The 23,283-nt window shown below is 44.4% G+C and overlaps 2 protein-coding genes across 3 annotated transcripts; one reads left to right on the plus strand and one right to left on the minus strand.

Annotated features, from left to right (window-relative positions):
- Positions 1 to 89: 89 nt before the first annotated feature.
- On the plus strand, positions 90 to 10,635 carry LOC116735101 (GTPase IMAP family member 8). Of its 2 annotated transcripts, none has more exons than XM_032586715.1 (7): positions 90 to 182; positions 542 to 1,237; positions 2,742 to 3,297; positions 3,794 to 3,891; positions 4,065 to 4,196; positions 4,383 to 4,973; positions 8,866 to 10,635. In XM_032586715.1, the coding sequence occupies exons 2-7, from the start codon at positions 1,207 to 1,209 to the stop codon at positions 8,937 to 8,939; spliced, it is 1,482 nt and encodes a 493-aa protein (XP_032442606.1). In that variant the 5' UTR covers positions 90 to 182; positions 542 to 1,206; the 3' UTR covers positions 8,940 to 10,635. The 2 variants fall into 2 exon arrangements, with proteins under 2 accessions (XP_032442606.1, XP_032442607.1); XM_032586716.1 differs by having other exon boundaries at positions 132 to 182; positions 685 to 1,237.
- A 2,925-nt stretch (positions 10,636 to 13,560) lies between these two features.
- On the minus strand, positions 13,561 to 16,722 carry atf4b (activating transcription factor 4b). The gene is made up of 3 exons (XM_032586717.1): positions 16,548 to 16,722; positions 14,895 to 15,350; positions 13,561 to 14,824 (listed from the first exon to the last, which is right to left on the minus strand). The coding sequence occupies exons 2-3, from the start codon at positions 15,244 to 15,246 to the stop codon at positions 13,872 to 13,874; spliced, it is 1,305 nt and encodes a 434-aa protein (XP_032442608.1). The 5' UTR covers positions 15,247 to 15,350; positions 16,548 to 16,722; the 3' UTR covers positions 13,561 to 13,871.
- Between the last annotated feature and the right edge of the window lie 6,561 nt (positions 16,723 to 23,283).

Here is a 23,283-nt window from a genome sequence, read left to right on the forward strand (position 1 = left end):
TTTTAGCCTTTTTGTTCTCAGAAAAGCCCGTGTCCAAGGACAGCTTGAGCAGACGCCACTCACAACATGGAAGACGCGCCGACGTTACCGTTGGTGGTGAGGTCGAATCGCGACTCTTGGAGACGCTGTACGGCATACCGAGATGTCTTGGGCAAAACGAACTCCCTAGCAACGGCCAAGCGGTAACGAGGTGTACTTGGCTAAAACACGTAGAATTATGGCAACGAACGCTTATAAAAATGCCTCAACGGTGTTATTGTGTTTTAAAGAAGTGCACACAGAATATGTTATGCTTGGACTTTTACTGTTTTGTGGTTTTGCCGTGTCTTAATTGGCGCATATCGATACTAATTTCTGTGTTTCATGTTAGAAAATATTAGTGTTATATCTCCTTACTGCTATCTGCTATTTATAGGAGCTTTCAGGTGTTACATAAGATCCTCTCTTGTGTTAATATTTATATGTATGAGTGCCTCTTTCTGCCTTGTGTTATTTCTGTCTGCAGGGGTTATATAATTAATTGTGTTTGTATGTTATGCAGCACCTGGGGACAGCAGCCAGCTGTAAACAGAAGAGTCCGCCCTCTCTCCCTCTCTTGCTCTTATTTCTGACCCTCCCTCTCTCTCTCTCTTTCTCCGTCTATCCTTCCTTCCATCAGTCCTCCTAACTGCAGTCTGTGTACAGGTCCATTCTGCTGCTGCTGCTGCTGCTGGAGTGAGTGAGAGGAACATTTCCCCCTCTTTGCCTAAAAAAAAAAAAAGAAAGAAAGAAATGACGAGACATCCTTCTGGAGCTGCAGAGGCAGGGGTGGATTTGGCATCCAGTTTCCTGCATTGCACAATGTTTCCCGTCTGCTTGGAGAGATAAAAAAAAACGAAGAAGAAGACAAAGGAGACAGCGTTGGTGGACAAGGAGAAAGTGGTACATTGAAGAGGGGTTAATGTGAGGAGGAAGCTGTGGGAGATACAGCAGATTACAGAGGAGGGCTGAGGGGCATGAGGGACGAGTGGGAGTCAAGAAACTGAGGATGAAGTGAGTAACACTGCAGTAGAATGAGGCTTAAAGTGAAAGCAGGAGCCGAGAAGCAGGCCTGTGTACGCCACTTCGCTTTCTGAAGAAGCCAGAGGAAAGGAATCCACCGTGGAGGCGAGAAGGAGACGTAGGAGGGGGCCCGAGGAGGAGGAAGCCAGAGGTTCAACGCTCAAGATGGCTGCTGTGTCCTCTGCCTCTGACACCGGTAAGTGTTTTTTTTTTCCTTCTTCTCTCTCTTGTCTCTCTCTCTCTCTGCTGGAACAGGTGCCACATCATCAACCTTCATTTGACCACACCATCCCTGGGAAAACTCTCAGCTCTGTTTCTTTCCCAGTTTCCTCTAAATAGGGAAACTGTTGCGCCGCTTGGAATTAGCTACACGCACAGAAAGTCTCATCAGCAGTCCTCTGCGGGAGGAAATCAATGAAGTTCCCCCCCGGCTCCTCATCTCCTCATCTCCTCATCCTCTCGGGGCGTTCGTCGCTTCTCCTGCCAGCTGCTGAGCATCCACATTCAGCTCTGATGCTATTTCATCAAAATTTCTCCTTGACTTATAACTCTTCACTCAGGGCATATGATAATCAGCCCACTGCTGCTGATTATCATATGCCCCGATAATATGATATTATCGGGACATATGATAATGCCACACCTGAATAGCAGGTAGCTACGCCTGCTATTCATTCTTCATACAACCTTTTCTGTCTGGAGGACGGCACTTAGTCTTCTTCTGTGAAGGTTGACTCAAAGGTTTCTACCTCCCTACGTTAGTCCTGTGTTATGCTCTCTTCTCTTCAGTTCACCACACAGGTTTTTTTTAATATATTTTGGATCTGGGGGCTGAGGTGGTCCTGTGCTGTTGAACCATTTCTGTGGTAATTTGGATCTTTCTGATGACTGACTGAAGATTCGATGACGAATTATTTTCCGTCGCTCACAAGATTTGTATTTTACGATTTCACGCTCTCTTAGGACCTACTGGAGAAAAACAGGGCCGTTTCTAGCTTTTTGGGGAGCCTAAGCGAGAAATTGTTCGGAGGACCCTAGTGTAGTGACAGAATCTGAATAAGCAGGTCTGGACGTTTGACGTTCATTTAGTACCGCGAAACGTCATAAAGCTACGTTCTGTTCTAATTTGTTTGTTAGAACAAATTCTAACAATTATCCGAGGCTAGCTAGCAGGACAAATCATTTTGCTAACAAAATTTTATAAAAGCGTTGCATCTTTTCTTATCTAGCCCACATCACCAACAAATGTGTTACCTTTAGCCTTTTTCTTCCTCTACTTCATTTTCTTCCGTTTTTCCGGACCACTAATACAATCTTTTTTGGATGCCCGTTTTCTGATTTACTTTTCTCGCTATTGAGAATGATGTGTACCAGTCAATCATTCCGTTCAAGCCTGTCGGAGGTTCGTTATACTGTTCCGTGTATAATAATAGGATCCAACAAATATTACATAATAATTGCAAAAGAAAACCGCCAGCCAACGTTAATCTTTGCAGTTTATTTCATTTACATCCTTCGTTTATTTTTTATGCATACCCAAGATGTAATAAATATTTGAGATAATTACAAATAAAGACAGGACAATTTAATTTTCCTGAGAAAAAAATAGATATTTTGAAGCGATTATTGTGGGTACCAATAACTGAGGCAGCAGTGGTTTATTCAAAATCATTCAATCTCATTTTTCTTTATGCCAATAGGAGACCACCGGGGCCGCCACCCCCCTGAGCGCCGGCTGCTGATCCTCGGCGGGCCCCGATCGGGCAAGACCTCCTCCGCTAACACCATCCTCGGAGACGAGATGTTCGACGCCGGGACGGAGACGACCCACAGCAACGTGGGCCAGATGGAGATCTACGGCCGACGGGTCACGGTGGTCGACACCCCGTCCTGGGCCGTCCCGGCCGACCCCGAGGACGACGATGAGCGCAACACGGACGACAACGCCGGCGCCGAGTCGGACAGCCCCGCTCGTCCCCCGCCGAGCCTGGACAGCGAGGGCCCCTGCATGGGCGCCATCCTGTGCCCTCCCGGACCGCACGCCATCCTGCTGGTGGTGTCCATCAGCCAGCCGTTTGGTGACAGGGAACAGAAGGCAGCAGAGGAGCAGCTGGGGGCTCTGGGCGGAGGGACCTGGAGGTACTGCATGGTCCTCTTTACTGGAGTGGACAAGCTGCCCAAAGGCGTGTTCATCGAGGAGCACATATCCAACACTGGAGAGGCCCTGCAGTGGCTGGTGGAGAGATGTGGAAGCAGGTAGGGCCATAGTTGGAGTCGGAAGAGATCAGTGACTGTTTAGTTTAGAGGAGAGGTCTGTCGAACGAGCGTTGTCATTCCACAAATCTGGCCTTAAGGAAGCCCCAACAAGCCCGGCTTACCAGAACGGTGTAGATGATGTAACCACATGGAAGAAGATGCTTTAGTTTGATGAGGCAAAGACTTGCTAAATATGGTAGGAAACAAACACTGCACAGTTTGCACAGACCCTTCTGTTGGTGAAACATGGTGTTGGCAGCCCAAAGCTGGGGGGAATCTTCAGCAGAGACAGGGAATCTCGTCTGAGTTGGATGAGATTCCCCCTTCCCTCAGATGAGAGGTAATCTCGTCTCAGGGACAAAAACCTGTTAGAGATGCAAGAAGAAATGAGACGACGACTCCAAACCCCTGAATGCAAATTCACGCCACACTTTTTGCATTTTTTTATTTGTGAAAAAACAGGTTTGGAAAATGAGATATTTGTATCTTTTCACAGGTACCATGCCTTTGATAACACCCTTAAAGACTCAGAGGAAAACACCCAGGTACCTGAGCTGATGGAGAAGGTGGAAGAACTGGTCACCGACAACCAAGGTTTGCGAACCAACTCTGCGGCTATGACTTTTTACTCCGTTATAAATAGTAGCACCTTTTATGCAGTATTCATGCGGCTTCTCTGAACATTGTATTATTAATCCAGACACCATTTGTGTTGCGGAGCTGACCTAAAATGACTCGGTGAATTATTCATTGGTTCCTTCACGCAGGCTGGTACTTTGAGGTGAATGAATTGATTTTGCTGGAGGAAGAGCAGGCCCGGAGAGCGCTGGAGGAAGAGCGGATGAGGATGGAGGAGCACGCCCGGCAGAGGGAGCAGATGATCGGAGGACCTCCCCGAGGTGTGTGTGTGGGTGTGTGGGTGTGTTAGAGTGTGTTCAAGAGGGTAAAGTGAACATGTGTTGTTAATGCTGCTCAGGCGGAAACAACAGACCAGATGGGTGCTTAAGGGGGTGGGGGGACCTTGATTTTTGATTCTGCTTACATTTGTGCTTTTTTTTTTCTTTCTTTTTTTACTGGGTCTCCAGAGTTGAGGCTGCTGCTGCTGGGTTGGAAGGGCGTCGGGAAGAGCTCGGTGGGGAACTCCATCCTGGGCCGTCGCTTCTTCGAGTCGGGCCAGGAGACGGAGCTGTGCCTTAGGAGGCAAGCGCTGGTGTGCGGCCGCCGGGTCACCATCGTCGACACCCCGGGCTGGGACTGGTTCTCGGTGAGCCGGACCCCCAAGCGGATCCGGCAGGAGTCGCAGCGCGGGGCCGCCCTCCTGCGGCCGGGGCCCCACACGCTGCTGCTGGTCCTCCCCGTCGTCTCGTCGCTCACGGCCAGGAAGAGGCGGACGCTCCTGGCGCACATCGAGACTCTGTTCGGAGACAACGCCTGCCTCCACACCATGGTGCTGTTCAGCTGCGGCGACTGGCTGGGACACACGCCCATCGAGGAGCACATCCTCCGGGGAGGACGGGAGCTGCAGAGACTGCTGGAGTACTGTGGGAACTATTACCACGTGCTGGACAGTAAGACGCCCGGCAAGGACAGGAGCGTGTCGCTGCTTCTGGACAGGATAGAGGAGATGATCAGGGAGAACGGCGACAGGGCCTTCCTCCCCATCCAGACTGAGTGGCGTAAGTCTCACCGTTTCATTCTCCGAGTTCACCGGTGTTCTTCTTGCCACAAAGAAAAAAAATGGGCAGCTACCATGCAGATTTCTTCTACTTTTGCTTCTTTGTCACAATCGACTCTTTATAACCACCAAACGAATTTTGATATCAAAGACAACTAGGACAAGACGTGAAAAAATCCCTACAGGCCTTTTTTGCTTCAGTTAAAACAGAGTTCATGATAAAAATACAAGAGCGAGGCTGGGAGAAAAAAAGATCACAGAGACCTGTCTTGTATTTAATATCTGATTGTTTCGCTAGGTGTTTGGTGAAAACGTTTGATGATAATAAAAAGTGTAACTTTGAAGAAGGTAACAGTTGTTACATGTGGTGGAAAAGTAACAGAGCAACATTTCAGAACGACAGTCAAACCTTGTGGTGGTAGTGGGATGGCTCGGTGCTGCTTTGATTTTGGCTTAAGCAGTAGAACTATCAGTTGAGTGTATTTTTAAAAATGTGTCAATACCTACTTATGAACATTAGCTTGTAAAGTACATGAGATCAAAGTGAGGTGGCTGATTTCCATCTCTAGCCCACTGGCAGATTGGTGTTTAAAAAAAAACACCAAAAAAAGAAGAAGAAATGGAGCAAATGTAATACGGCACTACTTAATAAAAAGTGTAAGGAATACTTTAAAACTTTTATAGCACATGTTTAGATAGTGTGATAAATTGGCTGGTCAATAAATTGGACCCAATTTCCTTAATTTTGGGAGACAGGCGATCGGTCCATACTTATATGAGAAACCGATCTCATCCTCCGATCTTATCTCGCTCTGCAAAGGTGTGAAAATCAGCCACCATCCCCTTTCGCTCTGCCATGAGAGTACCGGCCATCAGTTTCAAGGTTTCCCCCAGAAAACCTGCTAAGCCCGGTGGTTGGGTGTTAGGGCAGTCGCTCATCCAGCGGCCTGTCGTTGTTCTGAGTTAAAACATGTTTAAAATTGATACGAAATTTGAAAAACATCACTTGATAATTATGTGTTATTGAAAGATTGGAAGATTAACACCTAAACACCAACTATAAAGTCTTAAAAAATGCAAATATTTTAAAAGACTTAAATAAATAATGCATAGCCTGGTGGCCCGCCAGGCTTATAATACACTGAGGGAAATCCTGGGTTTGCTCAAGCACACGTACAGTAGTTTACTAAGGATAATAATACAAAGCACACCTGCAAGCCCATATCTGCATGGCTAAAAAAAACAAAACACTGGATTTATCCCAAAGGGAAATTAAATGCGTCTTAAGTCTCATAATGGGTATTGCAGTTGGACCCAGAATGCGGGCAGAGACGGAGGCAGGAGACGTAATGTAGCGACTTCAAGAACTTACAGGCGTGCACAGGGGAAATCTAGACTTGGTGCTGATAGACAGGCAATGCAAAATAACCTAAGTGGTGCGGGAGAACAGCGAGCAGAGAAATGAGTAATGGAAGAATCCAGCAGTGAGTGAAAGAAAAGAAAGAGCTTGATTAGTTGACAAGTGGCTGACTGGGAAACAGGGTGCAGCTGGGAGAGGAGACCAGGGAGGCAGGCTGAGGGAAAGAGGCTAATGAACATGATAGCAACTGAGGAGGAAGAAAGGAATAACAAAAGTGAAGCATTGATCGAAGGAAAATCAAGAATAAACAAAGCTGAAAACAGAATAATCTAGGTTGAGCATGAATAAAAAAGGAGGACATAGTCAAAATAAAACCCCAGAATAACCCAAACGCTCCAGGATCATCACTGTCTGGAGTTGTTGTGGATATTTGCTCTGTGGGCAGAAAGCTTCTCCTGTAGCTGTCAGTCTTCCAGTGAATCTAAGGACGTCTCTGACTGAAGACTGTTGCGGTTGCTACACGACTGTCGTGATACGCCAACGGCTCAATTTCGAGCAGCAGAGAGGATATTCCATCCTTTAATTCGCCGTCTGGCTGTATGGTTAGAACGCCGAGCAGAGAGACATTGGAGTCGCGGATCTGATGTTTCAGGGAGGCCCAGTCCCAATCGGGATGCTTTGGCATTGGCTTAAACATTCTGCTTCAAAACGCCCCGAGACGATGATAAATTAAAAATAGCCCTGCAAAGAAGAGTGTGCCCAAAGTCTTTGACAGCAATGTAAAAGATTCACTGCCTGCTGCTGCAGGTAAGGATGGCCTACAAGCAGTTATTGGGTATGGCAGGCAATTAATTTTTAACAGTGTTTTACTTTAGTAAATGAAAGCATCTTGTGAAAACTGTTTTTTTTATATTCATTGTTGCCTTTATTTGATATTAAAATGACTTTGATGATCTGAAACATTTAAGTGTAGAGGGGAATAAATGTCGATTCTGATTTAGAACTTCGAAGGCCTGTTTCGGGATTGTTTGGACACCGTTTTTATCACCAACTTTGTTGCCTTTTAGAAATGACCTTTTAAATTTGGCTTGAAGCCCTTCTGCTACGATTTCAGTCCTCTTAGCAGCAGACCAGTTGTTTCCGTCGGAGGCAGGACTGGTGGAACATTTCAACCCGCCGCCCAACTCGTTCCTTCCTGCTCCTAAACTTCTTTCTGTCATTCAGCAATAATCTTTCACAAGCGTAGATGTGCACCACATAGAAGCCTTCGACTGCATTCAAAACGTAGCTGCCTCTTGCTTTCAAATTGCACGTTGATAGAAAGCCGAACTGCAACCTTTACCTGTAATCTGATGGGAAATTCAGAGAATCATCTGGGCACGTTTTGAGTCACCACATGACATTTGGGTTTCTACATCCTTTCTGTTTTCTTGCAGATGCATATTCAGTGGCTCCCCTGATAAATATTTCTATACAGAGTTAAAACAAGCAACTTTTATTGGAACTAGCGTAATCTAAAAAATTTACAGAAGTTGAACTTTTATTCTTAGTACATTATTTATTGGTGTAGAAACATTTTTTTTGTAAGAAATCATTTTAAGAATAACAAATTTACCAGTGGCACAATGTTTGGCACCACTACTCGTAGAATAGAAGGCCCCCTTTCCCAACTGAACGGCCCTTATGAGTTGATTTGGATATTTGTTTTGGACTGTTAGCCTGTTGAAACACCCAGTTATGTCCCACTCTCAGTTTACCACCAGATTTCCTTTATATAAAAGGAAATTGTATTTCAAAGAGCCTGAACATGAAGGGTTCAGGCGCTAGAGAAGCAGTCCATAACATCAAGTCAAGTCAAGTTTATTTGTATAACACAATTCAGCAGCATGTTATTATGAATCACAGGCAATTCAAAAAGTGGTTGTTTTTTTTTTAGCTTTCAGTTAAAGGAACTCCATGTTTCAGCATCTTTGCAAATTTCTGTAAGTTTGTTCCAGATTAGTGGAGCATAGAAGCTGAGTGCTATTTCTCCCTATTTGGTTCTGATTCTGGGGATGCAGAGCAGACTAGAACCGGAAAACCTGGGTGGACTGGGAGGTTGATACAACGACGACAAATCTTTGACATATTAATGTATGCAAGTTGTTCAGTGATTTAACTAACTAAAGTATTGTGAAGTTTATACAATGAGCTACAGTGTAAAGATTTCAGAACTGGGATGAGTTTGGATGAGTTTCTCTAGATCTTACTGAAACATTAGTCCTCTAATCCTGAAAATGTTCGTCGGGTGATAGAAGGCCGACTTTGCAACTGCCTTTATGTGACTCTGAAGGTTCAGGTCTGAGTCCATCACTACACCCAGATTTAGGGCCTGATCGATGGTCTCTAGCTGTAATAACTGAACCAGATTGATGTCTAAGCCATCTAGACTGGCTGTTTGGAAACCCATTTAGTTTCCACTGAAAGGAAATTCAGTTTGTGTTACGTCTTGCTAAAGCCTATAAAAACTAACGTTGTTTTTTTCGTTTGGCAGTGAGCGAGGAGAGCTCTTATTCCTCGGACAACACCGAACCGGAGGACGACTGCCGGGGATGCCAGCTGCAGTGACGAGGCGGCCCCAAAGAGGAGGGGTGGGCAGTGTTCCCCGTCTTTGTCTTCAAGTAGACCCCAAGCATCACCTCATGTAACTTTCACCTCATTTAAAGTGTCCCTCAGTAATTCTGAAGAGATTCAGGGAAGAACAAAACAAACGTGTTAGCAACCAGAATTGAGCCATGTAGCTGTTTGTTATAGAGACCATACCCACTGTTCACTTAGCTCAGCCTTTACTAACCGGATCTGAATATCACTGGGAATAAACCCCGTACTCTGCTGCTGTCAAAGAGACGTTATTGTATATCTATCTATGTTCACTCTGAGAATGAAGGGGGGGGGGGGGGGGGGAATTGCAGTCCGAGTACGATTCCTGATTTCTCGAACTACAGAAACTGTGCTCCACACGTCGGAGAAACAAGCTTTCATCCTGCGTTCACATCCTGGTTATAAAATTTGCCTTCATTAAAGTTTGATTAGGGTCTGCTCAGGGAGTCGAGGATGGAACTGATCCCTTCAGACTGAAAATACAGCACATTTAGGAAAAAGCTGGTCAACGCTGTTCGCTAAACTTCAAGTGAGTCACATCCAGAGATCCTGAGGGTTCAGATTAGGAGATGCGGTTCTCCTGTGCTAAAAGAACATATGATAACTATTAAATTAATGTAATATAGAGCATATTTTGTTGCTTAGTCTGTCTTTCTCAAGGAGAAGAAGAAAGGAAAAAGGAACGGCTGCCTAGAAACCGTGCAGCCTCAGATCCCAGCGGAGCAGCGAAGGCTACCGTCATGCAACCCCGCGCAAATATTGACAAGGTAGATTCATCTCTGTGCCTCAGCCCGAAACCGTGAGAGCGAGGTACCAAGGAGCTGTGTCCATAAAGCGCTACGCCAAGCTTTTGCATGCTACACAAACTAAATAACCTCATGGACCATTCAAAAGCTCACGCAGGAGCTTTTAATACCTGCTAACCTTTTTCTACATCCACGAGACATCCGCTCCTGACATGCGTGGTGATGTTTTTTTTAGCTAGGAGAAAAAAACTATTAAAAGAAATACATAGATATATATATTCAACTGTCCGCGGCATGTAAAGACATCGCATGCGAACAAACGAGTGCCTGAAGAGTTGAAGGCAGCCTCACTTTCTTATCCCTCTGACTCTTGCTTGAAAACAAACCTGTGGCTTTCTCTGGCGTGGCATTCAAAGTCCTTCCGCCTTCGTCTGGGAAAGCGGAAGCGAAGGGGGAAGGAAGTTCACAGCACGGAACAGCCGAAAGAAGCCTGTTCAACAAGCGACGGACACCACTGCCAAGGCAGCCAAATCTTATTTTCTATTTACATGACGTGAGGAGAAAAGAGAGAAAATCCCCTGACCCGCCCAGCCCTCTCTGCGTTTCACCGACTCCGCGCTTCTCCTAGTGACGTAGGCTATAGCAGCACTTAGTGTGATGAGCATGCCTTTATAATTTCCTACCAGGATGTGGCGAAACGGTCACCCGAGTCTCGCTCTATAATTGTTAATATGTTGTATAAGCTGTGTATAGCTGTGTAAATACGTGAAAGTGTGAAGGTCTTAGCTGAGCATTTTTGCACTGTGTAACTTCTACCATTCTACTGCAGCCAAAGTGACGTTACGGACTGTGGTGATTATTGTATCGTCATCAGTATTTTGTTCATCCTCTGACAAGAATAAAAAGGTTCAAATATACTAGTGGGTATTTTTTTCGCCTTTGATTGTAGTGTTTACTTTGACTTCTAGGTTCAGAGTTTGATGTTTTCTATTGGAGTTTTATTATGGACCAACACAAAGTAGTGAATAATTGTGAAAACATTTTTATCTTGTCTTTCTCGCTGGAGGTTTCATGTTCTCCGTGTGCATGCGTAGGTTCTCTCTGGGTACTCTGGCTTCCTTCCACATTTGTTAGGTTTAACTGGTTGGTCTAAATTGGTCTTAGTGTATGCCTGGTTGTGTGTCTTTGTGATGGTCTGTGACGTCCACTAGAGATAGACACCATCCTACTGGAAGTTTAAGCAAGTATAGACAATGGATGGATGAATTTGTTTCCTGGTGAAATTAAACAACTTAAGTGGGACATGAAATCTTTGAAACATGGTGAAAATAAATACATAATGCATCCAAAATGGTAGAAAATAACTTAGTATTGCTGTCATTTTGCTGTTCCACAGTTCTGGACCAGGAAATTCTGAAAACGGTTCAGATCTTTCTAAGTTTGATTTCAAACTGAGTCATTGTAGGAAGACCAGCACTGTGTTAACGGGAATATTTCTTTGTGGTAACTGTTAAATCTTGGCAGCATTTTGGAGCGAGTTGTTTGGACACTCAGCCAAAACTGCTTTACAGTTATCCATCCTGGAAGGGACATCAGGAATGAAAATGCTTTTCAGGATCGCTTTAAGAAAAGACGTTTCTGATTTTGGCATCGTTCCGTCGATGAAAGGATGATCTACTTTTTAATAACAGACTTAAGGGCAAGTCTTTGTCAAATTCGAGGCCAAATTACAAAACCAAGCTAGTGATTTTAAAAGTTGCTTGGGTTTTTATAGATATTTAGAGCTAGTTGTAAAGCACCAGAAACAAAATCATTGTCAGTCAGAAAATAACAGGGGTCACAACCACTAAATAGGAGCTGAGCAAGCAGGATTCCACCAACAGCACATTACAAATGCAATTATCTTAAACAGAAACACAATTTGGAAACTTCTATAATTGTAGTAGCTTCCTTCTCTGAATCCGTACCCTGCAGTATTCAGATAGTCAAGTTTTTCGTCCTCTTATCCCCCAGTCCCTTTTTTTTCCCAGGAGAAAATTATCTGCATATTTGCTCTGCACCATTTTCTCTCTGGCACACTTCCACTGAAGTATAGATCTCCCCCTTAAGCTTTCTGGACGGCAGCCCGGGCCAATTACTGCCCGTCCGCCGAGGGCCGGTTGTAAGATGAATGCAAGCATTTTTGTGGGTAATGTTGTTTGGACTTCGCCTACGTCAGCATCCAAACCCAATTCCCTGCAGTCATTGTGACAAATGTGCACTTTTGCTTTAGATGCGCGGCTTTAACTACAGCAAGACGTTTCTTTTAGTTATTGTATTATGAGAAGTAAGAGATGTGGTTACACGAGCTAAATCCACCTGGAACAAGACCATTTAAAGTGTTTTTTGTCCGTTGCGAGTGTTAGATTTACTTCTCGTGACCGTCATTTGATTGAATGTCACGTGTGTTTGGTTTGCTGCAGGTCAGCCGGGCTTCGTTACCCGCCTCCCACTCTACATTACTGGGTCCATGACAGATGGACGTCCATTAAAGTTTAGCTTCAGGTCACAAACTATAACATAATATTAAAGTTTACACATTAATTTGACCCCTAAGGTGACAGTTCAGACAAAAAGATGGTATTTTCTCAAAATGTCTGCCATGTGTTTAACCACAGAGACAAACTAGTGCATGATTGTGATGTTTAAAGGAAAGGGTATGTGGGTTTAATTTGTTTTGTTTTTACAAATAAGAAACTGAGAAGTGCAGCTTACATTTGTATTTAGCCCCTTTCGAGTCAGTACCATGAAGGACCGACTTTTTGGTGCAATTCTGTCATTTTTACCGCTTGCTCTGTGTAAGCCGTATTGGATAGAAAGATTCCTAGAACATTAATTTTTAAGACTTGACACAAATTTGTGGATACATTTATGTTTTACTTTAACTGGGTCAATAAGCCACCTCTTAAGTCTTGCTTAGCCTCTGACAGGTTGTGTCAGACGGTGACCTACTTTATTATGTGGTCACCATCACGTCTCACAGTGAATTTGATTTGTGAGTGACGGTTATTTTTGTTATTGTTAGATTTCCTCCACACGTTGCATTATGTATATCGGCCAAAACGTTCAATTTTGGTCTCATCTGACGAGACAGCCGAAACGTTTTATAGCAGTGGATTCTTTTTCATCTTTTTTTGTTTTGCTTTTACTTTTTTTTTTCTCTTTACTGTCTGGAATAAATATTGACTGACATTATTGCAGACAATATTCCACACTTTCTTGGCTCAAATTCCCCAATTTTTTCTGGAGTTTTAAAACATTTTTTTTTCTTCAGAGTGCAAACTATTTACCTCAAACATGATTGAACAGTGAAATGACAAAAATCTAAAATTGCCTTTTGACTTTCACAACATATTTTGACTGCAAGAACACAGATTGTGTAAAGCAGTTTAGATTTGATGCAATTATACCGTTTGTAGAAATTTCCCCCAAATCAGCTGTTTTAGTTCTTGGTTTGGGAATTTTGAACCCGATTTAAAAACCCAGGGCTAGCCTAATATTAAAGACGTAGAGACTAAATAGGTAGTTATATTATTTATCTCAATGTTTATCAAATGAGTCAGTAAGTTTAAAACCCATAGTGGTGATCAGTAAAATGTTAAAATCAAGGTGTGATGTGGCAAATGGTGGCATGACAGTTTATTGTAACTCAATATGAAGCTAAAGTTAGGGACAAAAGTTTTCACCTTTGACCTTTATCTCCACTTCAGTATTCCGTGGTTTAATACCTATTCACTCTTTTTCATCCATTTGAAAGAACGTCTTGCTGCTCTACAGTTATTACAACAAATAATGAGATGTCATTTGGTTTAAGACTCTTTTATTAAGAGATTCTGTCTACATACACACAAACTTTAAAAATATGTCTTATATTCAGGCTATATTCAGGTCCGTAGCTGGGAGAAAGAACATGCAAGTAGCTCCAGACAAGATTATATATTCTGGGTGGGAAATACTATATTTTTTTAATGATTAATACATGATAGGAGTAGAATACCGGTGTTAGATACATGTAGAATTAAATTCCAAGACATGCTATACTGATAGCTTGGATTAAAGAAAACCTGCTGAGTCCTTTTCATTTGAGACCATCAATCATCTATAGGTCTGACCACTAGGGGTCAGCACTAAGCCCCTTTTTAAGCCTTGTCTGGCGAACTTCCTCCATCAGCTCTTTCAGATACTCGATCTCCCTGGTCATGGATTCGGCCTTCTCCGTCAGCTCCACGTTCTTCCTCTCCAGCTGAGCGTGCTCCACCAGTAGAGAGTCTTGCTCGGCTCTCTTCTTCTGCCTGTAGCGCGTGGCGGCCGTTTTATTCTGCTCCATCTTCTTCTGCTTCTTGTCCCTTGGCGCTTTCGAAGTTGACCTTTCAGTTCCGCTTGCAGCCAGGCCAGACGTTAAATCATCAGTGCTGGGGGAGGGTGGGCTGGCTCTGTGCTTGGGATCAGGGTAGGGCCTGCTTCTGGGGGACTTCTGCGGCGGAGAGGCCGGAGGGGAGCGAGGAGCGGCGGCCGGTGTGACCCCGACGCTGTTTTTGGGAGTCAGAACGAGGACGATGCGCGTTGGGGACAGCGAGAGTACGATCTTTGGTACCTGAGGCACCACGGAGGCTACGACGGGCTTCACCTCGCTCTCGGAGATGTCCACCTCGCTTCCCAGGTCCAGCGTGAAGGCCGGAGAGGATGGGGAGTCGACCACGCAGGGGGACGGGCCGGGAGAAGCAGGTTCTGACTTGACTTCAAGCTCCTCTTGAGGCTCTGGAACCAGGAGCGGAGAGGATGGAACCTCTTGCCCACCAGTGAGAGATTCAGACTCGCCTACTGCGGTGACAGAGGGGTCGGAACCGGAGACAGAAGGGACATGGTTAAAGGAAGCAGAAGGAGCACTTGAGAGGGTTGGCAGGGGGAAGGAGTCAAGCTCCATGGGACAATCCAGGGAAGCAAGGAGATCTTCTGGAGAGCTGGGGGCATCTTCAACAGGACTGCAGGAGCCAATCAGGGAGTCCAGGTCAAAGTCACTTAGATCCACCCTCTCAGCCATCCAGTCCAGATCGCTGAGCGCATTGTCTGGAGACAACAAAAACACCATAAGTACCAATCCTCACACAAATATACATAAGACATTTCCCGTAATCACCTTTGCTGTCCCCCGAAACCATCTGACTCGATCTCGGCTGAACGGGGTGGTCCAACCAAGAGAGGGGGAGCAGGTCGGACTCCATCCCGGCTTTGTCCCCGCCGAGGTCAAGAGCTGGCGGTGAGGGAGGAGGAGAGTAGAAAGGCGGAGGGGAGGATGAAGAAGAAAGGGCCGAGGAGGCGAGGGGCGACACACGCCCCGGCGGCGAGTCTCCTCCGCCTTCCTGTCGTCCGTCTTTGTCAGGGTGAAGAAACGCGAGGTCCATGGCATCAACCATGGGAGAGGAAGGCCCCCAGAGAAGGGCCTCCATGTCTTCCAGGCCAAACTGTGAGCTTGTCATCGTCATGGTCATAGTGGTGGTTGTTGGTCACAAAAAGGGCGTGTGACGAAGTTAGGGTGGCGATCAACTCTTTTATGCTGTCAAAAGCAGCAGTGCTGAAGGTTTCCACGTGGGACCTGAAAGGTGGAAAGCAAAGATTTGTGAAACATTATATGAATAAGAAATGTTTCATGTAAAAAAAGAAAAGTTTATTTTGCAGGAACAGATGTAGCATTTGACTATTTTTACTTAGAACCTGTGCTTGTTGGCCATGATGTAAGAGGCAACTTCACATGGAAACCAAGGAAACCACGGTTGAGTATAAGAAGAACAACTCCCACTTAACTAAATTTGATCCATCATTTTCAAATGGGTGTTAATTTTTATAATAATTATAACTGAGGGAAAGATGTACTATATGTCAAATTTAAATATCAGACAAAATGCACCTAAATTTACCTCAAAATATAACAAACTCCTAAATTTAATTTATATATACTTATAATGAAAGTATATTTTAAGCTTTTTTAGCACTTTCATCACACTTACAATTAAAGGTGTGGATGCAAAACCCTTAAATCTTGCTTTTCAATGATTATTTTTTATATCAATCAATCTCTATGCATATGTGTAATAAGACATAAGATGTCACAATTTCACTATTTGAGTCAACCCTGCCTAAGAAAGGCAGTTCATTTTTATTCATAACTTTGAATGGAAATGTTTAGCAAATTTTAAATAAATTATTTTCTCCTAAAAATTGTGCCTGAAAAAAAAAAAAACAACGTCTGCATATTGTATAAACACTGCCCCCTATGACTGCAGTTGCGCTTTCCTTACATCACCAGTCTCTTCCTTAATACAAGCCGCATGACTCTGACGTCAATGCGTAACAACAATGTCTCAACAAAAAAAAAAAAAAAAAAAAACCTCCTTTAACAACAGCGGCTACTTTTGTTCTAATTCCACCCACAGAAAGCCGCCATTTTGACACAACACACACATGATCTATTTTCTGCCACGTTGGCACTAGAGCATGACAGACATTTGAAAAGGGCATAAATATTTTTTGGGTTTTAACGGAACTATTACGTACCTAACTACATTACTAAGACTTGTCGAGCTTTTTTATTTTTGCTTTTTTTTATTTTAATAAATGTTACATATTTTATAAGTTATGACATTAACTTAAAAAGAAAGAATGTTTGAATAATCATACATTTCCCTTGTAGTGATTTTGCTGTCTTTATAAAAACACCGGCAGCCTTATAAGTCGGGAAGTAGGCCGGCCGGAACAGCTGTCATCGACAAAAAGTAACAAAAATGATACTTACGACATGTTTCTGAGTTAGAGGTGACTCAGTGCACTGGATGGATGCACTGTTTTGTTTGTTGCTGCTGGGTCGCGGCACACTTTTACACTGCCATTTCGGCAAAGACAGCGATGTCTAACTACGATGTTGCTCTGGGTGTTGTTCTGCTCAAAGGAAAATGGCGCCCGCTGTAGAACGGTGGGGATATAGAGCTGAAGCATAGAGCGGGTAGACATATCCTTCCGCAGACATCTCTCATATCACTACGCCACCTGGAAACAGTGGTGAAGAAATTGAGAACTAATTATGCTGTTTATCATAATAGCAAAGAAGTTAACTTCAAAAATGATAATAATTTTTTTTTATATATATATTTACCCACATCGAGATTGATATTTATTATTGATTACAATAACTGCAATGTTTACTAATTTCTTTTTTTTATTTTTAAACAGAGCAAAGCCATCCTGGAAATTATTGAAAAACTAGTCTTGCAAGTTTCTGGCACTAGCCCTGGAGTTGAGAGAATATTCTTTATCAAATTACAGCACCTACATTTGAAGGAATTTGTTACTTCTTTAAAAGTTTTTATTCGCTGCAGGAGGAAAAATAGAACCCGGTTGATCTGTTTAAGAAGAAAAGACTTTATGGATTGTAATCTTAAAACACTAAAACCCAGAGCCGGCCCAAGGCACAAGTAAACTAAGCAGCTCTACAGAGCCCCCAGACTTTCAAGGACGCCCCATAAATAATTGAATATTAACAGCCTGTATTTTTAACATTTATCGAGAATTACAATACCGTTAAATTGTATTTAGTGGTTTCAGTAGATAAATTAACATTTTTAAAAAATGTTTAGCATTCATTTTAAGATTTAAAGGAATATCAAGTGTACTCTGTAAAAGTGTGTAGAAAAAAAAGTTTCAGTTTTGTCATTGTTGTTTGATTGTTGTGTTTGATAGCTAAATCTAATGTTTTGATTTTAAGATTTAGGTTTGAGCTTGATTTGTTCACAAATACATCTCAGCAAATAACCAGTTATCAGTGATTACTTCTAGCTCAGTCAATTATTCTACATCAATAGGGCAAAACAAATAGCAGAGCATCTGCTTCTTCTTGTCAAAAAGAGTCTGGTCCTCTAGAATAAACTGAACGGCATCACAAAGTAGAGAAATGTCTGGGGTTTCCTCCTGGAAGTGGAAGACAATGGATGCAACTCCTGGGGTTTAGACTTTCCTTTGTCATGTTCTTTCTGATTAACTAATAGTACATTAAAGATTGATAAAAAAAAAAAATTAATACTAACCAAGCATGAATTTCTAAATCACAGACACACCTGCTTTTACATCCAAAAATTGAAAGGCATCTTCCACTGTGAGGAAATATGCAGTAAATATTATCTTCCAGCAGGAGGTCAATCAGAGTTGTTTTGATTCATTCAGGGGACACAATCTTCACTGTCACGATGTGGAAACTAAATAATAGAGTCACCATTTTTTATTTATTTTTTTACCCCTCCAGGGGGTCTTTTGTGGGCTCTAGTGTCCCTTATATGATAGTAGGCTGACAGGAAACGGGGAAGGAGAGGGGGGAAGACATGCGGCAAATGTCGTCGGGTCCGGGAGTCGAACCCGCGACGGCCGCGTTGAGGACTCAAGGCCTCCAAATATGGGTCACGCTAACCGCTACGCCACCACGGCACGCCCCAGAGCCACCATTTTTGTTACAAATCTGTTTATTAAGAGGGTGAAACTGTGATATTTTAACTCAAGATTTACTAAACACTAGCCCCAGGCCATCTGAAAAAAATGTATCATAACGGATTTTTTAAATGATTTATATTTTGATAACTTAACATGTTATGTGATTTATAACTTACAGGATGTGTTTACAGTGATTTATAGATTTACATATTTCAAAACAGAATACACAGTTTGAAGGAAGGTTGGCATGTTACACCAAAAGACCAAAAGTTTGGACACACCTTTCTAATTCAATGGGTTTTCTTTATTTTCATGACTATTTATAAGGCAAGAAATCCCACTTATTAACCTGACAGGGCACAACTATGAAGTGAAAACCATTTCAGATGACTACCTCTTGAAGCTCATCAAGAAAATGCAGAGTGTGTGCAAAGCAGTAATCACAGCAAAAGGTTGCTACTTTGAAGAAACTAGAATATAAGGGGTATTTTCAGTTGTTTTACACTTTTTTGTTTAGTGCATATTTCCACATGTGTTATTCATAGTTTTGATGCCTTCAGTGTGAATCTACAATGTCAATAGTCATGAAAATAAAAGAAACTCATTGAATCAAAAGGTGTGTCCAAACTTTTGGTCTGTACTGTATATATCTAGATAGATAGATAGATAGATAGATAGATAGATAGATAGATAGATAGATAGATAGATAGATAGATAGATAGATAGATGTATATTTATATATATATATATATTTATTTATTTATTTATATGTGTATGGCTTTTTAAGAACAATTTACAATGTATGTAAATTGTTCACCATCTATCTATCTATCTATCTATCTATCTATCTATCTATCTATCTATCTATCTATCTATCTATCTATCTATCTATCTATCTATCTATCTATCTATCTATCTATCTATCTATCTATCTATCTATCTATCTATCTATCTATCTATCTATCTATCTATCTATCTATCTATCTATCTATCTATCTATCTAATCTGTCTGTCTGTCTGTCTATCTATCTGCTTCAGCCTCTAGATAGATAGATTTATATAGATTTATATTTATATATATATATTTTTATTTATTTATATTTCTAGTGCCCTCTCTGAGCTTCCTAGTGCCCCTAGTGACCCTTTGTCGCTCCCTAGTGACCCTTTGTAGCCCCCTAGTGTTCCCTTGTCCCCTAGTGGTCCCTGTGTTCCTTCGTCGTCCCCTAGAGCTTCCTCCGAGTCCCCTAGTGCTCCCAGTTTTCTTTCGTCGCCCTCTAGTGATCCTTTGTTTCCCCGAAGTGTTGACTCGTCTCCTTCTAGTGTTCTTAGTGTTTCTCCCGAGCTTCTTCCCCCTAGCGGTCCCCGTGTTCCCTCGTCATCCCCTAGAAGTCCCAGTGATCCCTCTCAGTCTTCCCCTAGAGCTCTTCCCGAATCCTTGCCTGTGGTTGCTCCTCCCGAGTCCCCGCCTCCGGGCGGCACCAGAGACTCTTCTCCGCTGCCTCCTTGCGGCACCAGAGACTCCTCTCTGCTGCCTCCGGGCAGCACCAGAGACCCCTCTCCACTGCCTCCATCTAGCACCAGAGACTCCTCGCCGCCGCCTCCAGGCGGCACCAGAGACTCCTTTCCGCTGCCTCCGGGCAGCACCAGAGACTCCTCTCCGCTGCCGCTGTCTGGCACCAGAGACTCCTTTCCGCTGCCTCCGGGCAGCACCAGAGACTCCTCTCCGCTGCCGCTGTCTGGCACCAGAGACTCCTCTCCGCTGCCTCCGGGCGACACAAGAGACTCCTCGCCGCTGCTTCCTTGCGGCACCAGAGACTCCTCTCCGCCGCCTCCGGGCGGCACCACGGACTCCTCTCCGCTGCCTCCGGGCAGCACCAGAGATTTCTCGCCGCCGCCTCCGGGCGGCACCAGAAACTCCTCTCCGCTGCGTCCGAGTGGCACCACGGACTCCTCTCCACTGCCTCCGAACAACCGGCCTCAGTGCAGCAGACGGCTGGCGGACCTCCTATGACGGTTCGCCTCCTGCGTCTCTGCCCACACTGTTGGGTTGCTTTCTGTTTTTGTGCTTGGACTCTTGCCTCCGGCCACCCTGGTGGGTCATTTTGTGTTGATTTTTGGATTCTGCCCCCCCCCCCCCCCCCTCCCTCGTCCAGCGCCCCTCCGCCCACCCTTGTTGTGTTTTTTGTTTCAGATTTGTTTTGGGCATCTTGTAGCCGCCCTTGAGGGGGGGTACTGTCGTGATTTGAGTTCTTGAGTTGTGTGCTTATTTTGAGTTTCTGTGTCTTTGAGTCGCTGTGCTGTCCTCCATTTGATTGTTCCCAGGAGTGTCTCGTTCCCTGATAAACTCTTCTGTATTTAGTGTACCCTGTGTCTCTGTCGGATCCTTGTCAGATGTATTCCTGACACAGAGGGACTCAGATACAGGTCCCGACTCAGAGGACGGTCACGAGTCAGAGGCAGGTCATGACTCAGAGGCTGGTCCCGACTCAGAGGCAGGTCCCGACTCTGAGGCAGGTCCCGACTCGGAGGCAGGTCCGCACTCGGAGGCAGGTCCTGACTCTGAGCCAGGTCCTGACACTGAGGTCGGTCCTGACTCTGAGGTCGGTACTGACTCGGAAGTCGGTCCCGGCTCGGAGGCAGGTCCCGACTCAGAGGCCGGTCCAGACTCGGAGGCAGGTCCTGCCTCTGAGGACGGTCCCGACTCAGAGGTCAGTACTGACTCAGTGGTCGGTCCTGACTCTGGGGTCGGTCCAAACTCGGAGGTTGGTCCAAACTCGGAGGCCGGTCCTGACTCTGAGGCAGGTCCTGACACTGAGGCAGGTCCTGACTCTGAGGCCGGTCCCGACTCAGAGGTCAGTACTGACTCAGTGGTCGGTCCTGACTCTGAGGTCGGTCCCGACTCAGGGGTCAGTACTGACTCAGTGGTCGGTCCTGACTCTGAGGTCGGTCCCGACTCAGAGGTCAGTTCTGACTCAGTGGTCCGTCCTGACTCTGAGGTCGGCCCTGACACTGGGGTCGGTCCAAACTCGGAGGTTGGTCCAAACTCGGAGGCCGGTCCTGACACTGAGGCAGGTCCTGACTCTGAGGCCGGTCCCGACTCAGAGGTCAGTACTGACTCAGTGGTCGGTCCTGACTCTGAGGTCGGTCCCGACTCAGAGGTCAGTTCTGACTCAGTGGTCGGTCCTGACTCTGAGGTCGGCCCTGACACTGGGGTCGGTCCAAACTCGGAGGTTGGTCCAAACTCGGAGGCCGGTCCTGACACTGAGGCAGGTCCTGACTCTGAGGCAGGTTCTGACTCAGAGGCAGGTTCTGACTCAGAGGTCGGTCCAGACTCGGAGGCAGGTCCTGACTCTGAGGTCGGTCCACACTCGGAGTCCGGCCCTGACACTGAGGCAGGTCCTGACTCGGAGTCCGGTCCAGACTCGGAGTCCGGTCCTGACTCTGAGGCCGGTCCTGACTCTGAGGCAGGTCCTGACTCTGAGGCCGGTCCCAACACTGAGGTTGGCTCTACGTCTGGTCCTCTGTAAAAGGGTTCTTGTGTCTGAACAACGTCCGAATCGTCTCCACAGCAGACAGCATGTTGAATCCATTTCCAAGTCTTTCTGAGGTAGTCTTGCTGAAAATGAACTTTTCTAGGAGTTGTGAGGGTGGTTCTGAAACACTGTACAAGTTTGTAAATGACTATAGGGTTGTCACTTTTTATCATTTTAAACAGCATTTCTTTAACTACATCGTCATTGCCGCTGAGAAGTTGAACGATGTCATTGCAGATTTTTTTTTCCATATCCTCAAAAATGACAAAATCTATATCCTTCACCTCTTCCCAGAGTCTAGGGGCAAGCCTTCCGTGGACAGGCTCGGTGTCCTTCCTTTTATAAGCCCCATAGGTAGACCTGTAGCTCGTCTTATAAATTATCCGCCAAAGAATTAAATACACCATATGTCTCCTTTCTTCTTCAGTTCCCCGTTTGAAACCCAGCTCGTTCGCGTCCCTCAAAAATCGTTCTGGATCCATGCCTGTCTGAGTGTAATCCTCACTCAGACAGTTTTCAGCAGAATACAAGTCTTCGCTGGGAAAAAAAGTCTTTCTGATCTTTCGCTTTGTCGATGAAAACATTTCCTTTGGAGGAACAGGATTCTCCAGGTGGAGTTTGAATTTTTCCGCCATAAATTCGTGTCCTTCTCGGTAATCAAGAAGCGCGATCAAATTGAGTTCTGAAGCGAAGTGGAATGCATCTCTTGTAATGCTCTGAAAAATTCTCTCACTTAACTCCTCTGACACTTCTGATAGAACGTCCACATTTAGTTTTCCTGTCTTTCTTGAAATTAAAAGCAAAGCTTTGCGATGTTGTTCGCAAAATGTCTCTCTGACCAGATGCATTGTGGCATCATCTGCCACTTTCTCAATAATTTTCCACAGAAGTTCGCTAAGGAATTTCCTCTTCTGATAATCTGGCGTTGTGTGGCCAGGATGAACTTTATTTGAGCAAGTCTTCTTAACTTTACTCCAAAAGGAAACCTTGGGTCTCACGTAAACGTCACTCTCTGAGCTTTGGTCAGCCATCTTCATCCAAAACGTCCAAATGAGTTTTCTGTTGACTGACCAGAGAATTAACTGATCAGTTGGTCATATGATGGCCTTTATGACATCACAGAGGCATCCTTAGAAGTCATGCTGCTGACAATGATGTCATCAGCATGGCAACTGTTGCTAGGAATAATAATAGCACACAGTGAGCATGCACTATGAAAAGAAAAGAGAATCTGTGGGCACTAAATACATTTTTCTCACAAGTCTGAACTGGAAGTGACCTGCGCAGCTTCGCCGGAACAGGGGGAACCAGGGAACCATTGGTCCCTCCACTTTACCGCCCTACACATTTTTTTTATATCAAGTTCCACTTTCCTGGTTGCTCCATAAATTTCTGTTGAGGAAAAATGATTATTTTTAGTGCTTAATACAGTTAATCTTACGGCATGTGTAAAAGGTATATTGAACATTCTTATTTTGAACAAATTTCTTAATTTTGAACAGGTTTGTGTTAAGGATTTAA

The sequence above is a fragment of the Xiphophorus hellerii genome, chromosome 16, assembly GCF_003331165.1.
Source record: "Xiphophorus hellerii strain 12219 chromosome 16, Xiphophorus_hellerii-4.1, whole genome shotgun sequence".
In the NCBI taxonomy this organism is placed as follows: Eukaryota; Metazoa; Chordata; class Actinopteri; order Cyprinodontiformes; family Poeciliidae; genus Xiphophorus; species Xiphophorus hellerii.

Coding starts and splice junctions, on each gene's coding strand:
- LOC116735101 (XM_032586715.1), top strand. CDS start 1,207: ATGGCTGCTGTGTCCTCTGCCTCTGACACCG. Junction 1,238..2,741: donor GTCCTCTGCCTCTGACACCG/GTAAGTGTTTTT, acceptor TTATGCCAATAG/GAGACCACCGGGGCCGCCAC. Junction 4,974..8,865: donor CCCCATCCAGACTGAGTGGC/GTAAGTCTCACC, acceptor TTCGTTTGGCAG/TGAGCGAGGAGAGCTCTTAT.
- atf4b (XM_032586717.1), bottom strand. CDS start 15,246: ATGACCATGACGATGACAAGCTCACAGTTTGGCCTGGAAGACATGGAG. Junction 14,825..14,894: donor GGTTTCGGGGGACAGCAAAG/GTGATTACGGGA, acceptor TGTTGTCTCCAG/ACAATGCGCTCAGCGATCTG.